Below are 20,669 nucleotides of genomic sequence, written 5' to 3' on the forward strand. Positions count from 1 at the left end.
CGAAACTGCTATTCTACTGGGAGTTTCACACACAACCATTTTTAAAGTTTACACAGAGTGGTCTCCAAAAGAGAAATAATCTTGTGAGCAGTAGCTTTGGGAGTAAAAAGGCCTTCTTGAACTATTCATTACAGCCCAGATCTCTGAAACAACAAAGCAAGGCTACAATCACAGAGGCTCAACAAAATTGGACAATGGAAAATTGGACAAAAGTTCTCTGGTCCGAGGGGTCTCAATGTTTGCTGCAGCAAAGCTAGTGTCAAAATTTGGCATAAACAAAATCAAAGCAAGATATTTTCTTGACACAGTTTAGGTCTTCAAAATACCAACTAAGCATTAATAAGGGCTGCACAATATATCATTTCAGCATTGTGATTATTCGAAGGTCTCATCACAGTGTATGCAATGTTGGGTCTGGATTATCATGAATAATTTGCATGTTTTTGAGGCCTATGACTGTATGAGGATTTCAAAAGAATTCAGGCATAAGAAATTGTATTGTTTGTAACATTAAAAATGATCAGTTTTATTGAATTATTTATAAAACGCAGACTGACTAGAACCATAAAACACACTTTCATTTGTATCGTATTAAATTGATCTATGCTTGTATATAGCTTATTATGTTTTATGCAGATGGAAGGCCCTACAAAATCCTCCCAATCTATCTAAAACTATAAATTATTTTCATATAGAGATATTCAAATCTGGTGAAATTGTATTCATATCGCGATGTATAATCACAAAATAACAAAATATTGCAATGTCAAATTTTTCCAATACCCTGCATCCCTAATGTCCATGACCATGTCCATTTCTTTATGACCATAGTGAACTCATCTTGTGATGCTACTTCCATAATGCACTGTCAATGAGGTCAGATCATTTCAAACTGGTTTCTTGAACATGACAGTTGAGTTAAATAAACTCCACAGTCCACAAATCCTAAAGAGCACCATTAGGATGTGGTGGAACAAGTGATAAAATGATTAGTGCACTTCCAGAATAAAAATGTCTCTATCATGTGCTAAAAGCCATGTCATTCAAGATTTGATTTGCAATTTATTTATTTCTTCAGTCAAAATGAAATTGAAAAGCTTTTTAAGGGAAACATGCAGTATTTTTCTCTGACTTTTTTGCTGATTTGATTTTCCCATTCTTCGACTGGGATCATGTATGGCCATCAGAATCTGCAGTTTGAAAGCTCTAATTTCGTTTTGACTCAAGAAAGAAAGACAATTACCAACTTCGATATCAATTGCGTGAGTAAAGTATCATATTCAGTTCAGCCAACAAATCTGCATCACCTGCACCTTACCCTCAATACAGACCAAAATCCAAAAGCAACGTTTCCAGTAACACCTTGTTAAATCTGCACCATGGAGAATTAAGGAAGTTCTGAAGACAAACTAGCCAGGCGTGCCTAATAAATTGGCCATAAAAGTATATTTAAATGAGGAGCATCCTGCATTCTCCAGAGCCCAAGCCGTTACAAGAAAAGTTACAGAAAGTATCCATATGCACCAACTGTCCACCTGACCTGATTCAGAAAGGGTTCTTGTTCTGTGAAAATTACACTGTTGCTCAGGGACATTCGCTGTCATTATCAGCTGTTATATTAATCTCTGCCTCTCAGTAGACCTGAGAAGAGAAGCCCACAGAAGCAGCTCATAATGTGCGCTCGTAACAGATATGGTACCTCATGTATTCCTCCACCTTCTCCTCCAGATCCCAGTCCTCCTCTGCCAAATCGTAACTGAACGATCTCTGAACTCCACTGGGCGGGTACAGGGGTGGAGGTGAGGCATCGTAGCTGTTACTGGGTGATAATGCAGCCTCAATTACAGGGGTTTGCGTGGTGGCTGAGGTAAGAGACGAGGAAGATGAGGAGGAGGATGACGGGGCAGCAGGGGCTGCGGAGGTAGGGGCGCTGGGTTGAGTTGAGTGATTGTTGCAGCATGGGGTACGATGGTCCGGATCGAGCCTGTCTAAAGACTCAAGGGCTTGAATGATCTGAGGTTTGGTCATCCCCGACAGCCTTAAGCGCTGGAGCAGGTCGATCTGTTCAATGGTGTAGCGCGGCTCCCCATCACAACACTCCATCCTGACATCTGTGGGATAAAACAAGGCCAAATCATGTTCTATTGACATTTACACTTCTTTTTATGAGAAGTGTGCAATTTATGCACCAATAAAGTCTGTGTGAACTGAAATTTGCTGAAACTTTTGTTTCAGTATGTTGATGTACTTCCAACTGAAAAAGAATATTGAGAAGGGGGCGGGGTTTTCTTTTGTGCTTCATTCCCTTGTAGGAAACTAACAGTAAAGGCTGGTTTATACTTCTGCATTGAGTAGAGGTGTGAACCTACACTGGTCTCACGGTTCGGTTATGATTATCATACTTCATATACTTCACATCACAAAAATTCTTGTATTAAAATGTATAAATATATTTATATTTACATACTATTTATAATACAAATTACTTCTTTAATATAGTCAGATATATAAACTGTACCTTTAAAAACTCAAGTACATGCACAGAACAACATGAGCATTCATAGCAAATAAACTAATACAAATATTCCGCTCGCTTTGAGCCTTGTCTAGTGAGTTCTTTCTTACACCTCTATGATTGGTCAGCGCTCAACAGAAAGGGCTGCGATTGGCTCTAACGCTCTGGAGCTGTTTACTGATGAGTGACACTGAAAAACGGCAGTGGCGATCACAGCTGATCCATGATAGACACGGTAGAGAAAACTCGCTCTGCAGACACGCTTGTGTGATATCCAGAAGTATAGCTGTAACAGCCGAAAGGAGAAGAAAAGTCACGCCAGCAGGTCAAATGGGCCACAGTGAGAGAGAGAAATGGAGTTTAGGGCGTACTCACACTATGCTATCCAAACCGTGCCCAGGCCCTTTTTTCAAATCGTTTGAGAAGTGTGAGTGCTCTGAATCGGGCTCAGGCACGGTTCACTTGGCTGGCCCTGGCCCGGTTGGAAGAGGTGTGCCAGAGCGCGGTTTACTTGGGCTTTGGTGCGGTACGCTTGTGTGCGAGTGCAAATGCGCCTGAGTCCGAAACTAAAAGCGAGACGTGACTTTTAAGGGACTGTTTTATATGGATTCATTCTTACTGTACAATGAACGCACACTGTCGTAGATTATTAAAGACGCAAATCCCTCAATGCACCAAAGCTGCACCTTCAGCAAACCTTCTAATTCCTGCAGCAGGAGGACTTTATGATTGTTTATGAGCATCAAAAGTGGCAGATCTGTTCGGCGAAATATTAGATTGCATGTGACTGCATATCAAACGACTTTAACGATATATCTTCACTGTGCTGAGCCAAAGCGCTTACTGAACAGCGTAGCATCGATGACAAAAGCGTGCCCATGCCCGAATGTAATGTGAGTGCGGGCCATCGGGGGAGATGGGAGGGGGGACAAGCGTGATTTGGCCCAATTCAAGGGAACTGTACATAGTGTGAGTACGCCCTTACTTTCATTCACTCAATCGCAGTGAAATAGGGACTTCTGTATCAGTAAAAGACTGTCCAGCAAACACACACACACACAGTAGCGCATATTAGATAAATGACGTCAGTACATAGTAACCGGTTATGGTTATTACTAAACCGATACCGAAATGTCCGCATCTGCATCACGGTGCACCAAAAAAACAATTAATTTTGACACCCCTAGCATTGAGTGATCGCTGTGACCCATGGCCCATGCTTTACATGTAGTCGTGCATTTATACTTCTGCTTGCTGTTTGTGTTGCTCTGCAATAACACTTCCGAAACGCTACCTGGCAGTAGGTTATGTTCCTCTGTGTCAAGTTTCTTCACGAGTGTTTTGTTTTTTCTAAACACTACCTTAATGTAGCTAAAACTCACTCATTCTGAGGTGGGAACTGGTGGAACTGTAATCATGAGATAAACACAAAACAAAAGTTTCCATCTGGAGCTCTTTCATGGGACTCAACATTTGTAAATCATTCCATCTGGCTCGCGGCTCTCAACACCGCCCACACTCGTCACAGCTACCAAGCCGACCAATCACAGAGATTGCGCTATTTGTCGTTTCAAAATGTAGTTACATTTTTTGAGAGGTGCCCGTCAGCGTTGGCATCACCGCACAAAGGCTGCGCCGGACCATACGAGTGCGGTTGACTCAGAGTAGGGCTATGCGATTAATTGAAATCGAATTCCAATTTGAAACATTCAAGCAAACTTTCGTTCTGCCCAATCAAAACTGCACAACCAAACTATGTGGAACACCCAAAAAAACAAAAACACACACACATAAAAGTGCTGATGAGTGGGATGATGGCATCTGCCACTTCAGAAGCAATAATAGACAAATTTATAACAAAAAAAAATTGGACATTGGTAATATGGGAATATTTTGGTTTCAAAGTCACACAAAATGAAAGTTTAATGTTTTGATAACTGCATGTGTTTTTCATGTGCTTCCACAGCTCGGGATGCAGGTGTGTGCATCGCCTGTAGTGACTGACTGTAATATAATGTACTATAAAAATATAATTTGTCATTTCATTTCTGTAGGACAGTTATATATAGATGCATTAGTTGCAGAATTTTATAGCATTTTAACGATTTAAATGCTTCTTATTAAATATTACGTCATTAAATACATCTATACGCATGACTTTATGGAAAGCTTAAGACCTAACTATAGTTTGCTATAAGAACATGTTAACAAATTCAGTTACAAACTAGCTAGTAATTACATAGCCCCTAGTGTTGACTTTAACTTCTAGTTTTAAAAAGAACTTACAAACAGCTGTCAAAAACTAAATGTTCCCCAAACCGCACAGCTCTACGAAGAAGTTTAAATCCAGCCTTAAGAAGGATGTGTTTAGGAATATTGTGGACAAAGCCCTTCAAACTGATGTTAATAGAGAAAGACCACCATTCCAAATGTAGAAGCAAATGGTCGGACCTTGATTGAAGATTACCAAAACAAACTGTTTTTTTCAGTGGATTAACATGCACAGATTAATTTTTCACATAAATAACATTGTGTGTTAGCAAAAAAATCATTGTAAACTTTGATTTATTATGGACTTTGTTACATTTATGTTTTTAATATGGATTTTATGCTGTTGACAATAGTATTTAAATAGCACAAGCTAATTTTGCAAAAAAAGACCTCAAAAGTGGTTGAAGGTGGAGGAAAAAAAACATTGCAATGTTCAATATTTGTTTTCGAATTGAATGTCGAAGCATTTTGTATGAACGCACTTTTGTATGTATACTTCTTTGTATAAAATACACAGAAATAGCATACAGTGTAATAACTAACCAATAAGAACATATGTAAAGTGACAAAAATAACTTTTAGCAAAACAACAGATGTTCTCTGATTAGGATACACTTTTAGGTCTGCATCCGGTCCCAATTTGAGTCTACCACAAACATGACTGATTAACTGTAGTAACTAACAATAAACCAGACAGAGAAAAGGAGGGAAATGCACAATTAGCTCATCCTGTAACATTAATAAACTTGCACAAGCTGTGAGCCAATTTTGCAGGTGGGATTTGAAGGAATCCTATTCATTTTCTCCATTGTGAAATTGACTTTAAACAAAAAATTTTAAGACTAGCCAACAAGGTTGTCATTAGCCCCTATTATTTGATGTCATGTTTAATTGTAAAATTCCAAGTGATAAACAACATTATTATTTCAATCTTCTTTAAAGGGTTACGAAAGACCAAAACACATTTTCTGAGATGTTGACAGTCAAGTGTGTCCCACGCTGCTAGAAACATTAGGACAAAGCATGGGCCGGTACAAGATTCTGACTGTATGACAACCTTGGATAAAAATATCACAGTTCCACAATATCACGGTATTGTAATTAGTGTTCTAAAAATATGTTCTTTTTAAACTGGACTCATGGTTCGGTTACAATTATCATGCCATTCGATTCAATTCGATATCTCGGTGCACCGATGATGCTTTCCAAACATAACTAGATTTTTTCTTCACAACACAAGATTTTTTTTTCATTAAAATCTATAAATATATTTATCTTTATATATTATTTGTAATAAAATTTTGTCCTTTAATACAAGCAGTAAGATATATGAACTGGACCTCAAATTTGACCTGCTCAACGAAAACACGCTTTTTAAATGTATTAAACAAAACTACAACACATGAACAGAAGACAACATGAGCATTTGTAGAAAATAAACTAACGTAAATATTATCCCACTTCCTTTTTGAGCGCTGTCTTACACCCCTATGATTGGTCATTGTCTTCACCCGTTTAACAGAAAGGGTTGTTGAAAACGTTGTTCACCGATGAGTCACGTGGGAAGAACTGTCGCGGTTACAGTCTATATGTGCATTATACACGTTTATCACAGGTAACCTGTAATAGACACAGTAGAGAAAACTCGCACCTCAGGCAAGTTCATGCCTGAATCTATAAGGATCGCTTTAACCACCAAGAGGAGAGGAAACGTTACCTCACAAACAGGCCAGCGCAGCAGGTCAAATGTCCAAAGTGTTTGTGAGAGAGAGAGCGAGGCAGAGATGGATTTTTACAGCATCTCTACCTAGTAGTGAAATAGCGACATAATTATATGCGTAATTATCTACCTTTTAAGTAGTACTTGGTTCTAACCAACCAGCGCGCTCTATTGTGAATGAGGTGCAACTTCATTAATATGCATGATAGCTTAGAAGACAGTTTTTATCTGTTACAGAGTTCAGACGGCAGAGAGACGCCATGTTTTTTTGCCAACCGTAATAATACAAGTGGAAAAAGAAGAATTGTTCGGAGACATGGGTCATCAGTGTTGCGTTTATAAATGTGCCACAACAAAGGTTTTGTTTCCCGCAATGAGAGCACCGCTGCATGTGGGTCCACATTTGTTTATTACAGAAGTCTGCAAACACGTGACAAAAATCTGTTTGTAAGGAACATGTTTTACCTGAGAGCTTTGTACTACTGGAAATCCGGGTTTGCTGCTCGTCTTCTTTTAAAAATAGACACAATACCAGTTTGTGTTGATTGTCTTTTCTCATCGGATTTGATGTGTGATTAGTGTACTTTATGTTTATTCAGAGGCAAACTTAGTGTGTATCATCAGCAGTACTCAGTTTTTAAAGACATACTATAGTCAAAATGATTTAGTTACTAAGTTTACAGTATGTTAATATCACAACAATATTATGGACTGAACGATCCACTCTAAATGCTGCTCTCTGAATGCAAGGATGTAAACATCTTAATCAAACTATTACCGTCATGTAGGATTTTTACTATGGATGATTTTTGCCATGTTTTGTGACAGTACAGTTTATACACACACAGATGTTATGCTATTCTCTGCATCTACCGAGAAATACAGTTTTTTTTTCCTTCCCTACGGCGTGCAGTATCAAAAATTCCATTAAAACAACACTCTTCCAGCAATTCCTCACATTCAATATCTTATTTGTCACGGAGGTAATGCATGAAATGTTCCTAAACGAAAGTGAAAGTGCCAAACTGCAGTTAAAGTCGACAAATTAAGAATGAAACACCCAAAATTACATAAACTCTGGAGTAAATGTGAATAGTGTGGCAATGATGCAATGATGTTAATTAATCTATGTGCTATAACATGTAAAACATGATCATGAAAGGAACATTCAAAAAGCAACTCATGTAAACACCTTAATCATATTATTGTCTTATTCAGATTAAGGCAAATAATTTGATTACTGATGTCCATGTAAACATGTTCACGAGCCACCTCCCCTGCGTCTGTGTTTGTGTTGCCGCTGTAAAAATCAGCTGTAGTGCATGTACTGAAACTCCCCCCTTTAATGCAAACCCTTCCCTCTTTCGCCACTAGACACTCCCACCTAAACAAAGGTGGACTCACCCACTTTCCTGACTTTTTTTAAACTAGAGGTGTGAAAACACCTTGCTGAGACAGGGGGGTTTCATGGTTCCCTGCAATCTCAAACTACTTAGACACTCTATATCTATATTTTACAATAAACAAAGAGGGCTCTATTTTGACGGTCCATGCGCAGAGCGCAAAACGCAGGGCGCAAACGCTTTCAGGGCGTGTCAGAACGCATTTTTGCTAATTTACGGATGGGAAAATCGGCTTTGCGCCGTGGCGCATAGTCTAAAAGTGTTGAGTTTATTTTCTTAATGAGTTATAAGTGTGTTTTGAGAATAAACCAATTAAGAGTCTCATCTCCCATTCCCTTTAAGAGCCAGCTGCGTCGCGCCAAGAGCGCATTCGCTATTTACAGGACGTAAAGTAAGTCTAAGTGGAAAAACTGAGCATTTCACTAGCAAACAGTTAACAGTTGACAGTTTTTTTAACAGAAAACTGTTAAACAGAGCATCTACTGCGTGAGAATGAGATATTGGATCACTTTCACTTTCGGATAGGGAAACCTTTAAGCACAGACATCAATTAGTCTATAAATAATTAATTGCGTTTGTTAAGCGCAAATATTCGTTTCAAAACTATTTCTAAATTCAGTTCTAATTTCCAGCAAACGAATAAATGAACAATAATAACGAAGTGTGTTCAAAAACCTGAGTTATATCCTAAAACACATGGTCTAAAACCTGACATGGTCTAAAACCTGACAGGTGGGCAAATCTAAGCTTGTTTTTAATAAAACAAATATAAATATGGATATAATAAATGATACTGCTAATAATAATAACATTATACAAAAGCAAATTGTTATGAATGAACTGAAAAAGCCTCCCGAGATGAAGAAAACATAAAAGCAGTGATTTTTCATATTTATGTAGGCTAGAAAATTATATGTTTTTTAATATTTTAATCCTATATATTTATATCCTATATCTATTCTTATTATATCCTATATATATATCCTTAATATTAAAATTTTTTCATATGTAAAGATATTTGCCTATTGCTCTCTTGTGCGTATTAAGCAGTGTGTAAGCGAGGCGCAACTCTGCGCCGGAGTTTAGACCGGGTTTGTTTTGGTCTAATGAAAAATCTATTTTAGTTTCTCAAAATAGCAACGTGCCAGCATTGCGCCTCAGAACGCCTTCCTTTTTAGACCAGAACGCCAATGGACGCACATATGAGCGCTAATGCATTTGCTATTTAAACAGCGTAGCGCAACGCCTCAAAATGACTCTTGCGCCAACCTGAAACTACCAAACAAGTATTGCGCTGCGCCTTGCGTCACATTGCGCCGGGTGTATGATTGGGCCCAAAATGTTGTTTCTATATTTTTTTATATGACTTGTATATGAGATTGTAGTTCTTTCTAGTATTAAACCATTTAAGCACATTCTTGCATCATTGTTTTTTTTCTTTTCTTTTTTTGTCCAATTTTCAAATACTTTAATTCAAGAGCAATTATTTTGACCTTAAATCAATGTTCATAATGTCGTGGTTGGTTCACCTTGTAGCTGGCTGGTTTGATTCATGGCTTATTAAGTCTTAAAAACCTTTTTGAGAGATGAATGAGAGAAAACACTTTCAAAATGAAGGCTGCTGAAAGCGTGGGGGGACTCTAATGCACTCTACAGAACAACAACAACAAAGAAAAAACCTGCAATTGATCAGCAAAACAGATTACAATGGTTACACCCCCAAACTCATTAACTGAGCCAGTGTTGTTGAGTCTGGATGATCAGAAGACTTAAAGGTACAATTTACCTAAAACTGAAAAATTGCTGTTAAGGTCATCCTGAGGTGACTTTATTCTTTCAGTAGAACATTAGAGAAGGTTTTTAGCTGAAACTGTGGTTTATGGGGACTCATAAATTTCAAGTCAAGGGCTACTAGTACTGTAAAGCATAAAAAAATTACACGGGTAAAACAAAATGAATACCCATGATTTCTGTTTATACACTGAGGTCTGATGAAGTCTGAATAGGAAACTGAATGTCCTTTACTACATAATGTACCACAGCCTCTTCAAATGGTGCGGAGCGTGACAGTCTGGAGCTCAGTCAAATCAACCATTTGTATCATTTCAAAGCATTAAATCAATGAACGGCTTTAAAACAGTTTGCGGCCATTCTGTGATTTTAGTGTGTATATGGTACGGTTTGCTGTAATAATCAGTGGTACACTGAGTCGCTTATTTATCACAGCAGAATGAACCGCCAACTATTTCAGCATGTGTTTTTACACAGCGGATGCCCTTCCTGACACAACCCTGTACCGGGAAAGATGCATACACACTTACATTTACAAACACACTCATACACTAAAGTCAATTTAGTTTTTTTAATTCACCTATAGCGCATGTCTTTGGACTGTGGGGGAAACCGGAGCACCTGGAGTAAACCCAGGCTAACATGGGAAGTTCATGCAAACTCCACACAGAAATGCCAACTGGCCTAGCTGGGACTTGAACCAGTGACCTTCTTACTGTGAGGCGAGCGACAGTGCTAACCACTGAGCCACCATGCCACAATGTTTTTATTTTAATAGAAATAAAAATAAACATTCAGTGTTGAGTTGGACAACAGGAGGCTAAATACCATTTCTATCCTGAAAGGTCTGCTCTCCTTCATACAGATCCAGAATTTCACTTACAAAAATAAATAGTATATACAGAAATAATAAGGGTTATTTCAATACCCTTCTAAGACTTTTTAAAAACCTCTGAATATTTTAATATTTTATACTTCTAATCAATATCAAACCTTTAACTTAATAAACAGTTGTTAATAAACAGTGGTAGATAAATAAATCAATGGAGCACAACCATGCAACAGAACTCCGATAAGCTCAGAAGAAACAAAGCTTGAAAGAATAAATAACGCGGTTGTTTTCTGCGACAGGCTTCAAACTAACTGTTTAAACTCGTCTTTCTCCAACCAGGAGTACGCAAACTTACATTTTCCCATTTTGGTGTGTGTTTTTCGCTCTATGGTTTCGCTGCATGTGGAGAGCGTCACATTACCTTCCCACATTTGTCGCAAATTACATGAAATCACCCGGATGGAGGAGCTTGGCTGGACTCAATTTCTTCTCACCACACCGGCCTGAACCAATAGTGTAAATTAAGCACACCGTAGTTAATATTAGGAGGAAAATAAATATATTTATGCTACACTTTGGACAACTGCTTGAACAAAATTAAAGACCTCGTAAAAACGCATTTAAGACTTTTTCATTCCTTTTGTGGGTCTTAATTTTCTTAGATTTATTAACTTTTGATACTTTTTCAGACCCTGTGGACACCCTGAAATATCTTATTTTATCAAAAGTGTGGTCAGTTCTATAGCTTTCTATTCTCACAGCACAATTAGCAAATAAAATGTGAATTTATGGCATAAAAATAATAATAATCACACCCCTGTTTTTATACAAGCTTTTTCAGCATCCAGGATAAGCAACTATATCATTTTGATTAACGATACAAAAAATGCATCCTCCTTCTCTGTCGTAAACAAACATCTGTGTTTATATTATTAAGCGACAGGAAACTTGTGCTCTAGAGTAGACTATCATGGGCATGAAATAGGCCGTGGTCTAAAAGTAATGTTATCAGGGTTTCTGCAGGTCTCTTCAAGTCAAATTTAAGACATTTTAAGACCATTTTAGGACCATTAGGAATTTAACTTTAGACTTTTACAGACTTTTTTTCTAATGGCCCAGTTACGTCTTTAATTAGTTTTTGTATTAAAAAAAGATTATGGAAAGGAATGTGTTGCTTTAGTTTTCTTCCCCCGATTGGAGAATTTCATTTGGAGAATTTCCTTTAAACATATCTTAACATCTGTTTTGTAAATATAAATATAATATAAATATAAAAAAAGTTGTGTATGTTGGCCCGATAGGGTAGCTTTACCTGAACGTAAATTAAGACCTGTTTAAAATGATTTAAGACCCACAGCACAATATTTCAGTGAATTTAAGACTTTATAAGGCCTAAATTTTTGCTTTTGAAATGTAAGACTTTCTTTTCTAATTACTTTTAGGGGTTTTTTTACCTTTAATGTGATAGGACAGTGAAGGACAGACAGGAAAGCATTGGGAGCAGAGAGAGGGAAAGGATCAGCATAGGACCTCGAGCTGGGAATCGAACTTGGGTTGCCATGAGCACCTAGGTGCTATATGTTGGTGAACTTAACCACTAGGCTATTGGCGCTGACACATTTTAATACTTTTAAAGAATCCACGGACACCCTGGTTATGGATAATGTGTAAGGGGTTTATCCACTTCATAGAACCTGAGAGTATTGTAAAGAGCCTCTGATATTAATTTTGTTTTGCCTGTATGTGTTGTTTTTGTACTCCAAAACTACAGACAGTTGACTTGATTTCATAAATCACCATGATTTCAGCTAAAACTCTTCAGTAATGTTCTACTGACATACTTACTGAATAGAATGTACAGTATATTTTGCTATATATCCAGTACATCAGTGTTTCTCAACCATGTTTTTGAATGACCACCAGCTCTGCACATATTTGCACATCTCCTTAACCAAACACACCATATTCAAATCCTCAGCTCATTAGTAGAGACTAAAAGACCTGTAATTAGTGTGACAGACTAAGGTGACATCCAAAACAGGCAATGCTGGTGGTCCTCGATGGAACGTGGTTGAGAAACACTGCTGTACATAATATAATCCTCATGACTACATTATACACACCACTTTGGTATTATATTTTCATATATACAGTACACATGTATACAGAGAGATTCTTTAAATGTGAATCTTTTATGTTCTTAAGAATTAATGAAGTAATATAGATTTTGAATTAAAAATGTGGGCAAGCAAACAACTTTTTTCATCAGGGGACACGAAAATATAAACATGATATCAATGTAATACATTTTTATTTCCCAATAAGCCTTTTAGTACATTGAAAACAGAGATTTCAGGAGAAAATGCGAATCTAGCAGTACACAATAACTTGGCTAAAGTGTTTGCACATCATATGTGTTGTCCTACCTGAGATTTGAGGTGATAATCGGCCCGTAGGGAGCGGTTCGGCGCGTGGAGCCACAGCAGGAAGGCACCACTGTCGCATGGTCGAGGAGTCACCCGCAGGGGACAAGGGGGGCTGTCAAAACATCACAATAACTACAAACAGCCTGCCAGGATGTGCCAGTTTGTCATGCTGGAGTAACCACACAAACTACTCGCCTACGGTCTGCTTTAACATCGACCTTCAAATAAAACGCACGTCTGTAATCATGACTTTATTTTGTGTCAAGCTCGCGCTAACTGGCTAACCCCAGCGGGCACGCGCTGCTGTGCAACTGCATGCAAGAATGCATTATCTTCGCCTTTGTTTTCACACTTGCAGATGAACGCAGTGAACTGAAGACAGCTTTTACTTCTGGCAGACAGCGCGTAAAGTCATGCACTACTACAAAAAGTCCCTGATCTTTAGTTTTCGAAAGCGATTCGCGTCTCGATTGATCACTTGCTATGACTGCGGGTGTGAGATGCCTTCATAGCAGCGCAGCTTTGATGCACAGAGCGCTACAGTTACAGTATCGCCGCTAGCATGAAAAGCTATATGCCCTCAACGCGCAGTAATCCGCCTTACCTCCCCGCGCTACCGTCAAACTGCAGCCGGAGTTGGAGATGGTGCGGCTGGAGAGCGGTGTCTGCTCGCCCTGGGTGTATTTTGGCCCTCCCGTGCGCTCACTCGCACTCCGAGGCGCTTCAACTAGCTAATGAAGGTGATCCGAGGAGGGTCACATTGTCCTGGGATGCCGCAGCATAATATTACTGGATATATGGAAGTCAACAATTGACCTCTCACCCGCAGCGACAGTCAGTCCCATGTGGATGCAGGAAGTGGATGCCAGAAGAGGCTTCCAGACGTTTACGTTATCTTTAACGACGCGTAAAACGATTCTGTTAGTATTTGTGAGGAAATATTTGGAAGCAGTTGCGAAATGTAAAATTAATATTTACTTTTTTCAAGTTTGTTTACATTTGTCAGATTTAGCAGGACTGCTATTCTGTACGGATTTGTTCCATTTTTAAAACAAAAATGCACAATGAACTACTGCTGAGCACTAGACATTTCATGTCATATTAATATTATAGACTAATATAATTATTGGGATGTGCTGAGTCACTTGCCCTAGGGTACTAGACATACAACCACAAAGGGTTAGGAAAAATAAAAACATTGATCAAGACAATAAAATTAGCCTAAGTAATAAACAGTCTACTATTAAAATCTAATCGCCCAACATATAATTATTTATTCAAAACAATCAAAACACAATCAAAAACATTTGTTAAATTTGATAAAATACTAAATTTCCACAATGGAAAAACTATAGGCCTACATAAAAAATATATATATTATTTTAAACTCAAATGTTTCACAGGAACATTTTGCTTTTAACAAATTGTTTTGCTTCATAATTCATTTATTTGACTAAATTAGTCAGTTATTCTGTCTGTGTTGATTTGCATACACACTGTCCTGTAGTTATTAACATATCTTAAAACATATAATTCCGTTAAATCCCTATTAAAAATATAGTAAAGGATACTCTTTCAAATATGCATGAATGCGCTGCATAACAGGAATAATCTAATAAGTTAACTGTCATTCATAATCAATTGTGGTTATGATTTTCTTTTAAATAATGCGTGTACTTTTCTGGAGGGTAGGTTTAGTTGGCGATTAATTTCCATCTTCTGAATGAAATGCCAGTTCCTCAGGAGAAATCAATCATAACTGTATTCCTGGTGATCACCAGCCTGGTGTGCATCCTGTAAGATGCTGTATCTCGCTATAAAAAGCTGACATGTTGGCTAGACGTAAACAGATGACCCATCTCTGGCCTGTAAAGACAATGAAGATAATATCCAGGAAACAATATTATTAGAATAGTCTGCTGCCCATCCACACTCAATCGTTATCAGTTCTTATGCGAACTAAACCATTTCCCCAAATTAACATGCTTTGTTTAAAATTTAAAAAGAGAAAAGAGATTATATGAATTTCTAGTGTAAAAATGAAATGGCACACTTAAAACCAGGGGTGTCAAATTCAGTTTCTGGAGGGCCACAACACACTTACCTGTGGGCTGCAAACAAACCTGAATGACTCAGTTAGTTTGATTAGCTATGTTTAATTAGTGTAATGTGTGTTAAAGGGTGCAAAAATCACTGGTATAAACATAGTTGTGTGACAATAATGTGTGAATTTAGCCAGTCTAATGGTAGAAAATAATTATAGATATATTTTTATAATCACACTTGGTAGAAAAAAACGTCTGTAGAAACAATGATTGATACTCTTAATCGAGGCATAAAAAAATCTAATTTTAATTTAAAGTGACAGTTACACAAATGGCACTATTTTTATCAAAGCCTAAAAGTGTCAGTTTCAAAAAGTTATAAACATTATTTGTGTGGTATTTTGAGCTGAAAATTCAAACACTCTAGGAACATCAGAGACTTATTTTACATCTTATAAAAAGGGGCATGATAGGTCACCTTTAAAGCGAAAGTGAGCAGAACTGTGGCTCTCCAGAAACTGACTTTAACACCAGTGCTGTAGAGTAGACTGTGTGATCAATGCAGCCGGTCAATATTTTCCCACCCTCTCTCCAAATATGTGTGACTTAATTTATGCACACACAAAATCATTTATTTTGAACAATGCTGGTCACAAAACATTTTGGTAACCACTTTGTGGGGACAAAAAGTAGGACATAAACATTTTTAAAAACATAAACATGACATAAACATTTTTAAATAACCAAATCACTAATCTTAAAGCGCACTAAGTCATATTTTAAACGTAATGTTTTGAATATCGTGTTCTTCTAATGCGTTTCATACAGTATATAAATGATGAGTTACACCCTGTAACAGAGAGAGGGCGCTAAACTCAACGCTAAATCACAGTAAAGCAGAGGTCTGTGATGGACTCCACTGCTCTTCTTGTTTTTCAAGACAGTTAAGATGATCTTCCTATAGATATGACATAACATACCTCAAACTTGGCCTACATTCAAAATACAAAAAATAAAAAAACAACTCAAAATCATTCACAACCATTTCATCACCATCTTATGCCTATGTGCTTTACACAGGAGCAAATAGGCTGTTACCCTAAACCGGTTAATATGAGTATAATAGCAGTAATAATGTACTGTAAATGAGAATCTTTTTTATGAAAAAACATTTAAAGCAGGAAATAAAGCATATTTTTTATATTTTATATAAACTATATTTTACATCATCTTACTTCATATTAGGCCTACTTGAATCTAAAAGTCATAATTATATAGTTTTTAATTTTCCAGAGGACCACATTTGTACTCTTTAAAGGAAAACAGTGAAAATGCATTGCTCTTCTTTTTTGTGTTTGTGTCCCTCTTGTGGACAGAATCTTAGTTTTAATTATGTAGCTATGAACTTTTATTTAGTTCCCCCAAAATGAAAATGTACTAAACATCAGCCACATGAAAGTGCATTTTTTAAAAGACATTTTTTAAATCACAAATGACCACTGTTTCAGATAAAAATCCTCATATAAAAATCCTAAAAAAAAAAAATCTCCCTTGGATAGCCCGAGGGTGAATTAACTACCAGAAGTTAACCTTTTGGGGGGCAAACTATTCTTTTAAATCAAACTGAATCTAGTAGCTGGATTATTAATAAGAACATTAAAACAGGAAACCTATCATTTACCTAATGATTTATACACTTACCAGCCTCAAAGTCTGGCCAGTCTGTAAATGAATATCCAGGGCACTTACTTTCTCCTCACAAACACATGTGTGATCGGGACAGTACAGAAAAGAGGAATCCGTCCTGGAATATTTGCAGAAGTGCCATGACCAAAACAAGGGCTTAAACTAGATTGGACTATTTTCAGATGGGTACTTCAGGTGAGTTACTAAAATAAGCTAAATAAATCAATGCTCCTTAAAGTGATTTTTGTTTAAAAACGATGTTTTCACTATGTGTTTCTCTGTCAATCAGTAAAAAGAAATGTTCAAACCTAAACCCCTTCTAAAAAAAAAACAACCACTAAGCTAACGTTGGGTTAGCAGTTTAATTTAATGTCCAAACATTTGGGTGAAATGCTGCAGATATGCTGTAAAGTTTTGATTTTTAAAGACCTTAATCTAGACATCACATTTTGTTTAATGTGAATGGAAACAAGGCTAAAAATGGCACATAGCACTGTATAAATAATATACTGTTCTTATTCTAAAGAGAAAATGTTGCCAAATTGCACTAATCATGATTTTTTTTGGCCATAATTAAGCACGTTAATTGCTGAACTGTAAAACCCAACAGTCAACTTTATCAACTGAAATGAGTGTAGTTAACTCAAAATGTACTGAAAGTTCATTCTACTCATTTGAAAAGAGTTTTGAACTCATTGGTGAATGTATTGGGTTAATTATTTACCTCATTACTTCAACTTAAATGGAGAAAGTTTGCCGTACTCATATAGTTTTTTAACTCTAATGGTTTGTAGCAATTGGTTTCCTCAAATGATTTGAGTTGCCTTAACTTATTGGATTTTACAGTACCCAGTTGGTTTGAGTTTTCTACATTTATTGAGTTTTACTTAGCTTAAATTGCTTCATTTACTCAAATGGATTAAGTTACTCAGTTTTTGAATGTAAAATGGTTTGTTGCAATCGGTTTGCTCAAATGGTTTGAGTTACCTTAACTTTTTGGGTTTTACTGTGTGAACCAAAACACCCAAAAGAATGGCCAGAGAACCATTATAGGTTTTTGTAGGTTCTAGTATGTAAACTAGTTCTCATACATGATTGCAAAGCAAAGAACTGCTGAAGACTATTTGAAGATCACATACACTGGAACAAATTATGTTTGCTGTTTGTTTAAACTACTTATTTAAAATAAGCTAAAACAATACAATTATTGTTTTTAGGGGACAACATAATTGTTTTGTGTTCAATCCACTTACATTTGTAAAACTGAAGTTAACTTAATTTCTTCATATTGTGTGGAACCCAGCATGTTTACAGTGAACTTTTCACCGTTTTGTTCTCAGCTTTTGAATTGTGTTTTAATGTTTTTGTCTTGTACACTTTTCATCAGCTGAAAAATGTTACCCACTCCACTGAGCATTTAATTCACTCCTGTCAAAGAGTTAATGAAGCATTAATCTAAGCCAGATAATCATATTTTAATGTGCAATATCTGCAGCGTTTCCCTCATGAACACTGTCAAACTTTTTTTTTTTTTTGATGTCCCAAACGTCTAACGAGCCATTATCTGTGTAGTTTGCCGTGCCAAGTGTACAAAGTGTGTAATGATTAACGAAGGTGACATCTCTCCTGTAGCCCAAACCATGTCCTCGGTGGATCAGTGGAGCCTTTGTGTTTGCAGTGAAATGATGTCCACCCACACCGCTCCGCTCCTCTTCTAATCTTTCCTTCAGCTTTCACAGTCTTACCCAGAGCACACCGGCAAAATATCTGTAACGCTTGTCAGCACAGCCATGTGAAAATATGACCCTTGTCTTCTCTCTGAGCTTTACTGTTACTCACAGTTTATGTTGTCAAGAGGAAGCTACTGGAGGCTGTAAATTCGTGGAATGACTGCAAATTCATCGCAGACCTCTTAGATGCGTTTGGTAGCTCAACTGTGCAAGCTGTTCCACATTTCAACTGTAAAATTATAATTCAACTTATTGCACCTGAGGGAATTCAGTTTTTGTTTCAACTTAATTTCAAGAGTTCACACTTAGTCGATGATTGATTATAAGCTTGTTTGGCATGCTGTCCCAGGAGAGAGCCCTGAGCTCAAAAGGTCCTTGAACCCTGGGCTTCCTACTGTTTTCTGGGCGAGAGATGGGCTTTGAGAAATGAAATGAAATTCTCTAAACTACATGTTCAATCTTCAGATCATTGTGTCACTTATGCACCTCAAATAAATAGTTTTTTTTTAACACGTTGCAAATGCTTGCATATATCCATGCAAATGATTACATGGATACTATGGATACACATGGATACATACATTACTATGCCAATTTACCAACTAAAGCTTTAAAATAACTAAGATATGTTTTTTTTTTTCTCCTTAACTGTAATGAGGTCCATTCTGTCATTTTATATAAATTACAGTGATGTGTGCGTGCACTTAAATCAGTGACAAATCTTGAGGCACTATGATAGACGATATCTAATTTAATTAAAAAAAAAACATTCAGAGGTGCGTGCATATAAAGTATATCACCGTAATCCAGTGCTGATAGAAATGTACTCCCCAGCTAGTAAAATTCATCTGGCTCTAATCCGGCCCACGCCAGACACTTACATCCGGCCCACATACCGCATGGAATGATGGCACTTGGGCGGTCTGCTCCTGTTTGCCAGATCTGGGCCACAATTAAGCCATAGCAATATCACATATCATCCAGAATTCAACCAAATGAACCAGAACTGACCCTATTCTGGACCACAATTTGCTTTTATTCTGGTCCAGATCTGGCCTACACCTTACACTTGCTAAGTGTGGCAAAGTACAAAAATCCCCGCATGCATATATGAACACATTCTAGCTTATTGATGCTCCAGTTTTCATTATTTGCTGTTGATTCTGCTGTCCATGATGACGTTGTTGATTTTGTCACTTTTAGTTTCCTGTTTGTGAGTTTTGTTCATTTAGTTAATTTTCACCATTGTTGAGGTTCATACAGTACGTTGATTATTGATGTCTCGGTGAGCAGAAGTTGAACCATAGTTTTATTTCTGCTTATATACCTTCATAATTCTGTGGCATGTGCAAGCATGTTGTTACGTTACTTTTAATAATAGATGAAACATATTGGTTAACATCAGTGAATTATATTATTTCATCACAGGTTGTGCCTCACTAAATTTTATTGTTTTTTTGTTTTTTTTAATAAACTTTTCAAGGAAAGTTCTTAAAAACTAAAAGCAAACACTTTTCTCCATGATGGTGACTTTAGTCTATGTGGTCCACATATGTTTTAAGATAACTGGGCCGCATTTGCCAGATCTTCTCTGGGCCACTTTAGGCTCACAACCACATTAGCCAGAGCTAACTGTGCCAAATATTTGCCAAAAGTGGCCCACAATTGCTTTAGGATAACTGGGACACATTTTCCATATCTTCTCTGCGGCACTATAGGCTAAAATCCACATTAGCCATAGCTTAGTGTGCCGCATATTCACCAAAAGTGGCCCACAAATGTTTTAAGATAACTTGTCCTCTCTACACAATTTTCTACATGAGCTACATTAGGCTGTCATTCAGATTACAGCTTGCCATAATTCTTTGCCTTAAATGGCCCATATATGAATTTGAATCTTTGGCCCCCCTTTGCCATTGTACAGGTGGGCCACTTCAGGCTCACATTAATTTTGTCTGGGCCGAAGGAATACCACCAGTGCCGCATAATTGCCTAAAGTGGCCCACATTCGTATGCTATGGGTCTCTACTAACTTATTAGATGCTGATAATTTAAATATTACAAACTAGTTCTTAATAATTCATTTTTGTATAAATTCAATCAATGCTAAATTCTTTATAAGATACTAGTACTCAATGTTACTAGTATTTTTATTTAATTTAAAATTTATTTTTAACAGTAAGTTTTAATTCAACTTTATTGTGGCCATTCAGATTAGTCAAATGTAAATGTGTAAATTGAGATGACTAC

General features: G+C 37.0%; 3 protein-coding genes across 6 annotated transcripts in view; 1 reads left to right on the top strand and 2 right to left on the bottom strand.

Moving 5' to 3' along the window:
• Positions 1 to 13,822, bottom strand: part of zgc:91944 — a 30,483-nt gene extending 16,661 nt beyond the window's left edge. For 2 of the 3 annotated variants that reach the window (XM_009294314.5, XM_005159611.6), the window contains exons 1-3: positions 13,563 to 13,822; positions 12,959 to 13,070; positions 1,700 to 2,111 (exon numbers count right to left, since the gene is read on the bottom strand). In XM_009294314.5, the coding sequence (XP_009292589.2) occupies positions 1,700 to 2,111; positions 12,959 to 13,037 (491 nt within the window). In that variant the 5' untranslated portion in view covers positions 13,038 to 13,070; positions 13,563 to 13,822. 3 annotated transcript variants of the gene reach the window in all.
• The window catches only part of hpca (hippocalcin), an 802,589-nt gene that overhangs the window by 673,848 nt on the left and 108,072 nt on the right, over positions 1 to 20,669 (bottom strand). The gene's annotated exons all lie outside the window — the stretch shown is intronic.
• Positions 16,722 to 20,669, top strand: part of tmem54b (transmembrane protein 54b) — a 15,242-nt gene continuing 11,294 nt past the window's right edge. The window contains exon 1 of one of the 2 annotated variants that reach the window (XM_073930877.1): positions 16,722 to 16,884. In XM_073930877.1, the coding sequence (XP_073786978.1) occupies positions 16,872 to 16,884 (13 nt within the window). In that variant the 5' untranslated portion in view covers positions 16,722 to 16,871. 2 annotated transcript variants of the gene reach the window in all.

This window comes from Danio rerio, chromosome 19 (genome assembly GCF_049306965.1).
Source record: "Danio rerio strain Tuebingen ecotype United States chromosome 19, GRCz12tu, whole genome shotgun sequence".
In the NCBI taxonomy this organism is placed as follows: domain Eukaryota; kingdom Metazoa; phylum Chordata; class Actinopteri; order Cypriniformes; family Danionidae; genus Danio; species Danio rerio.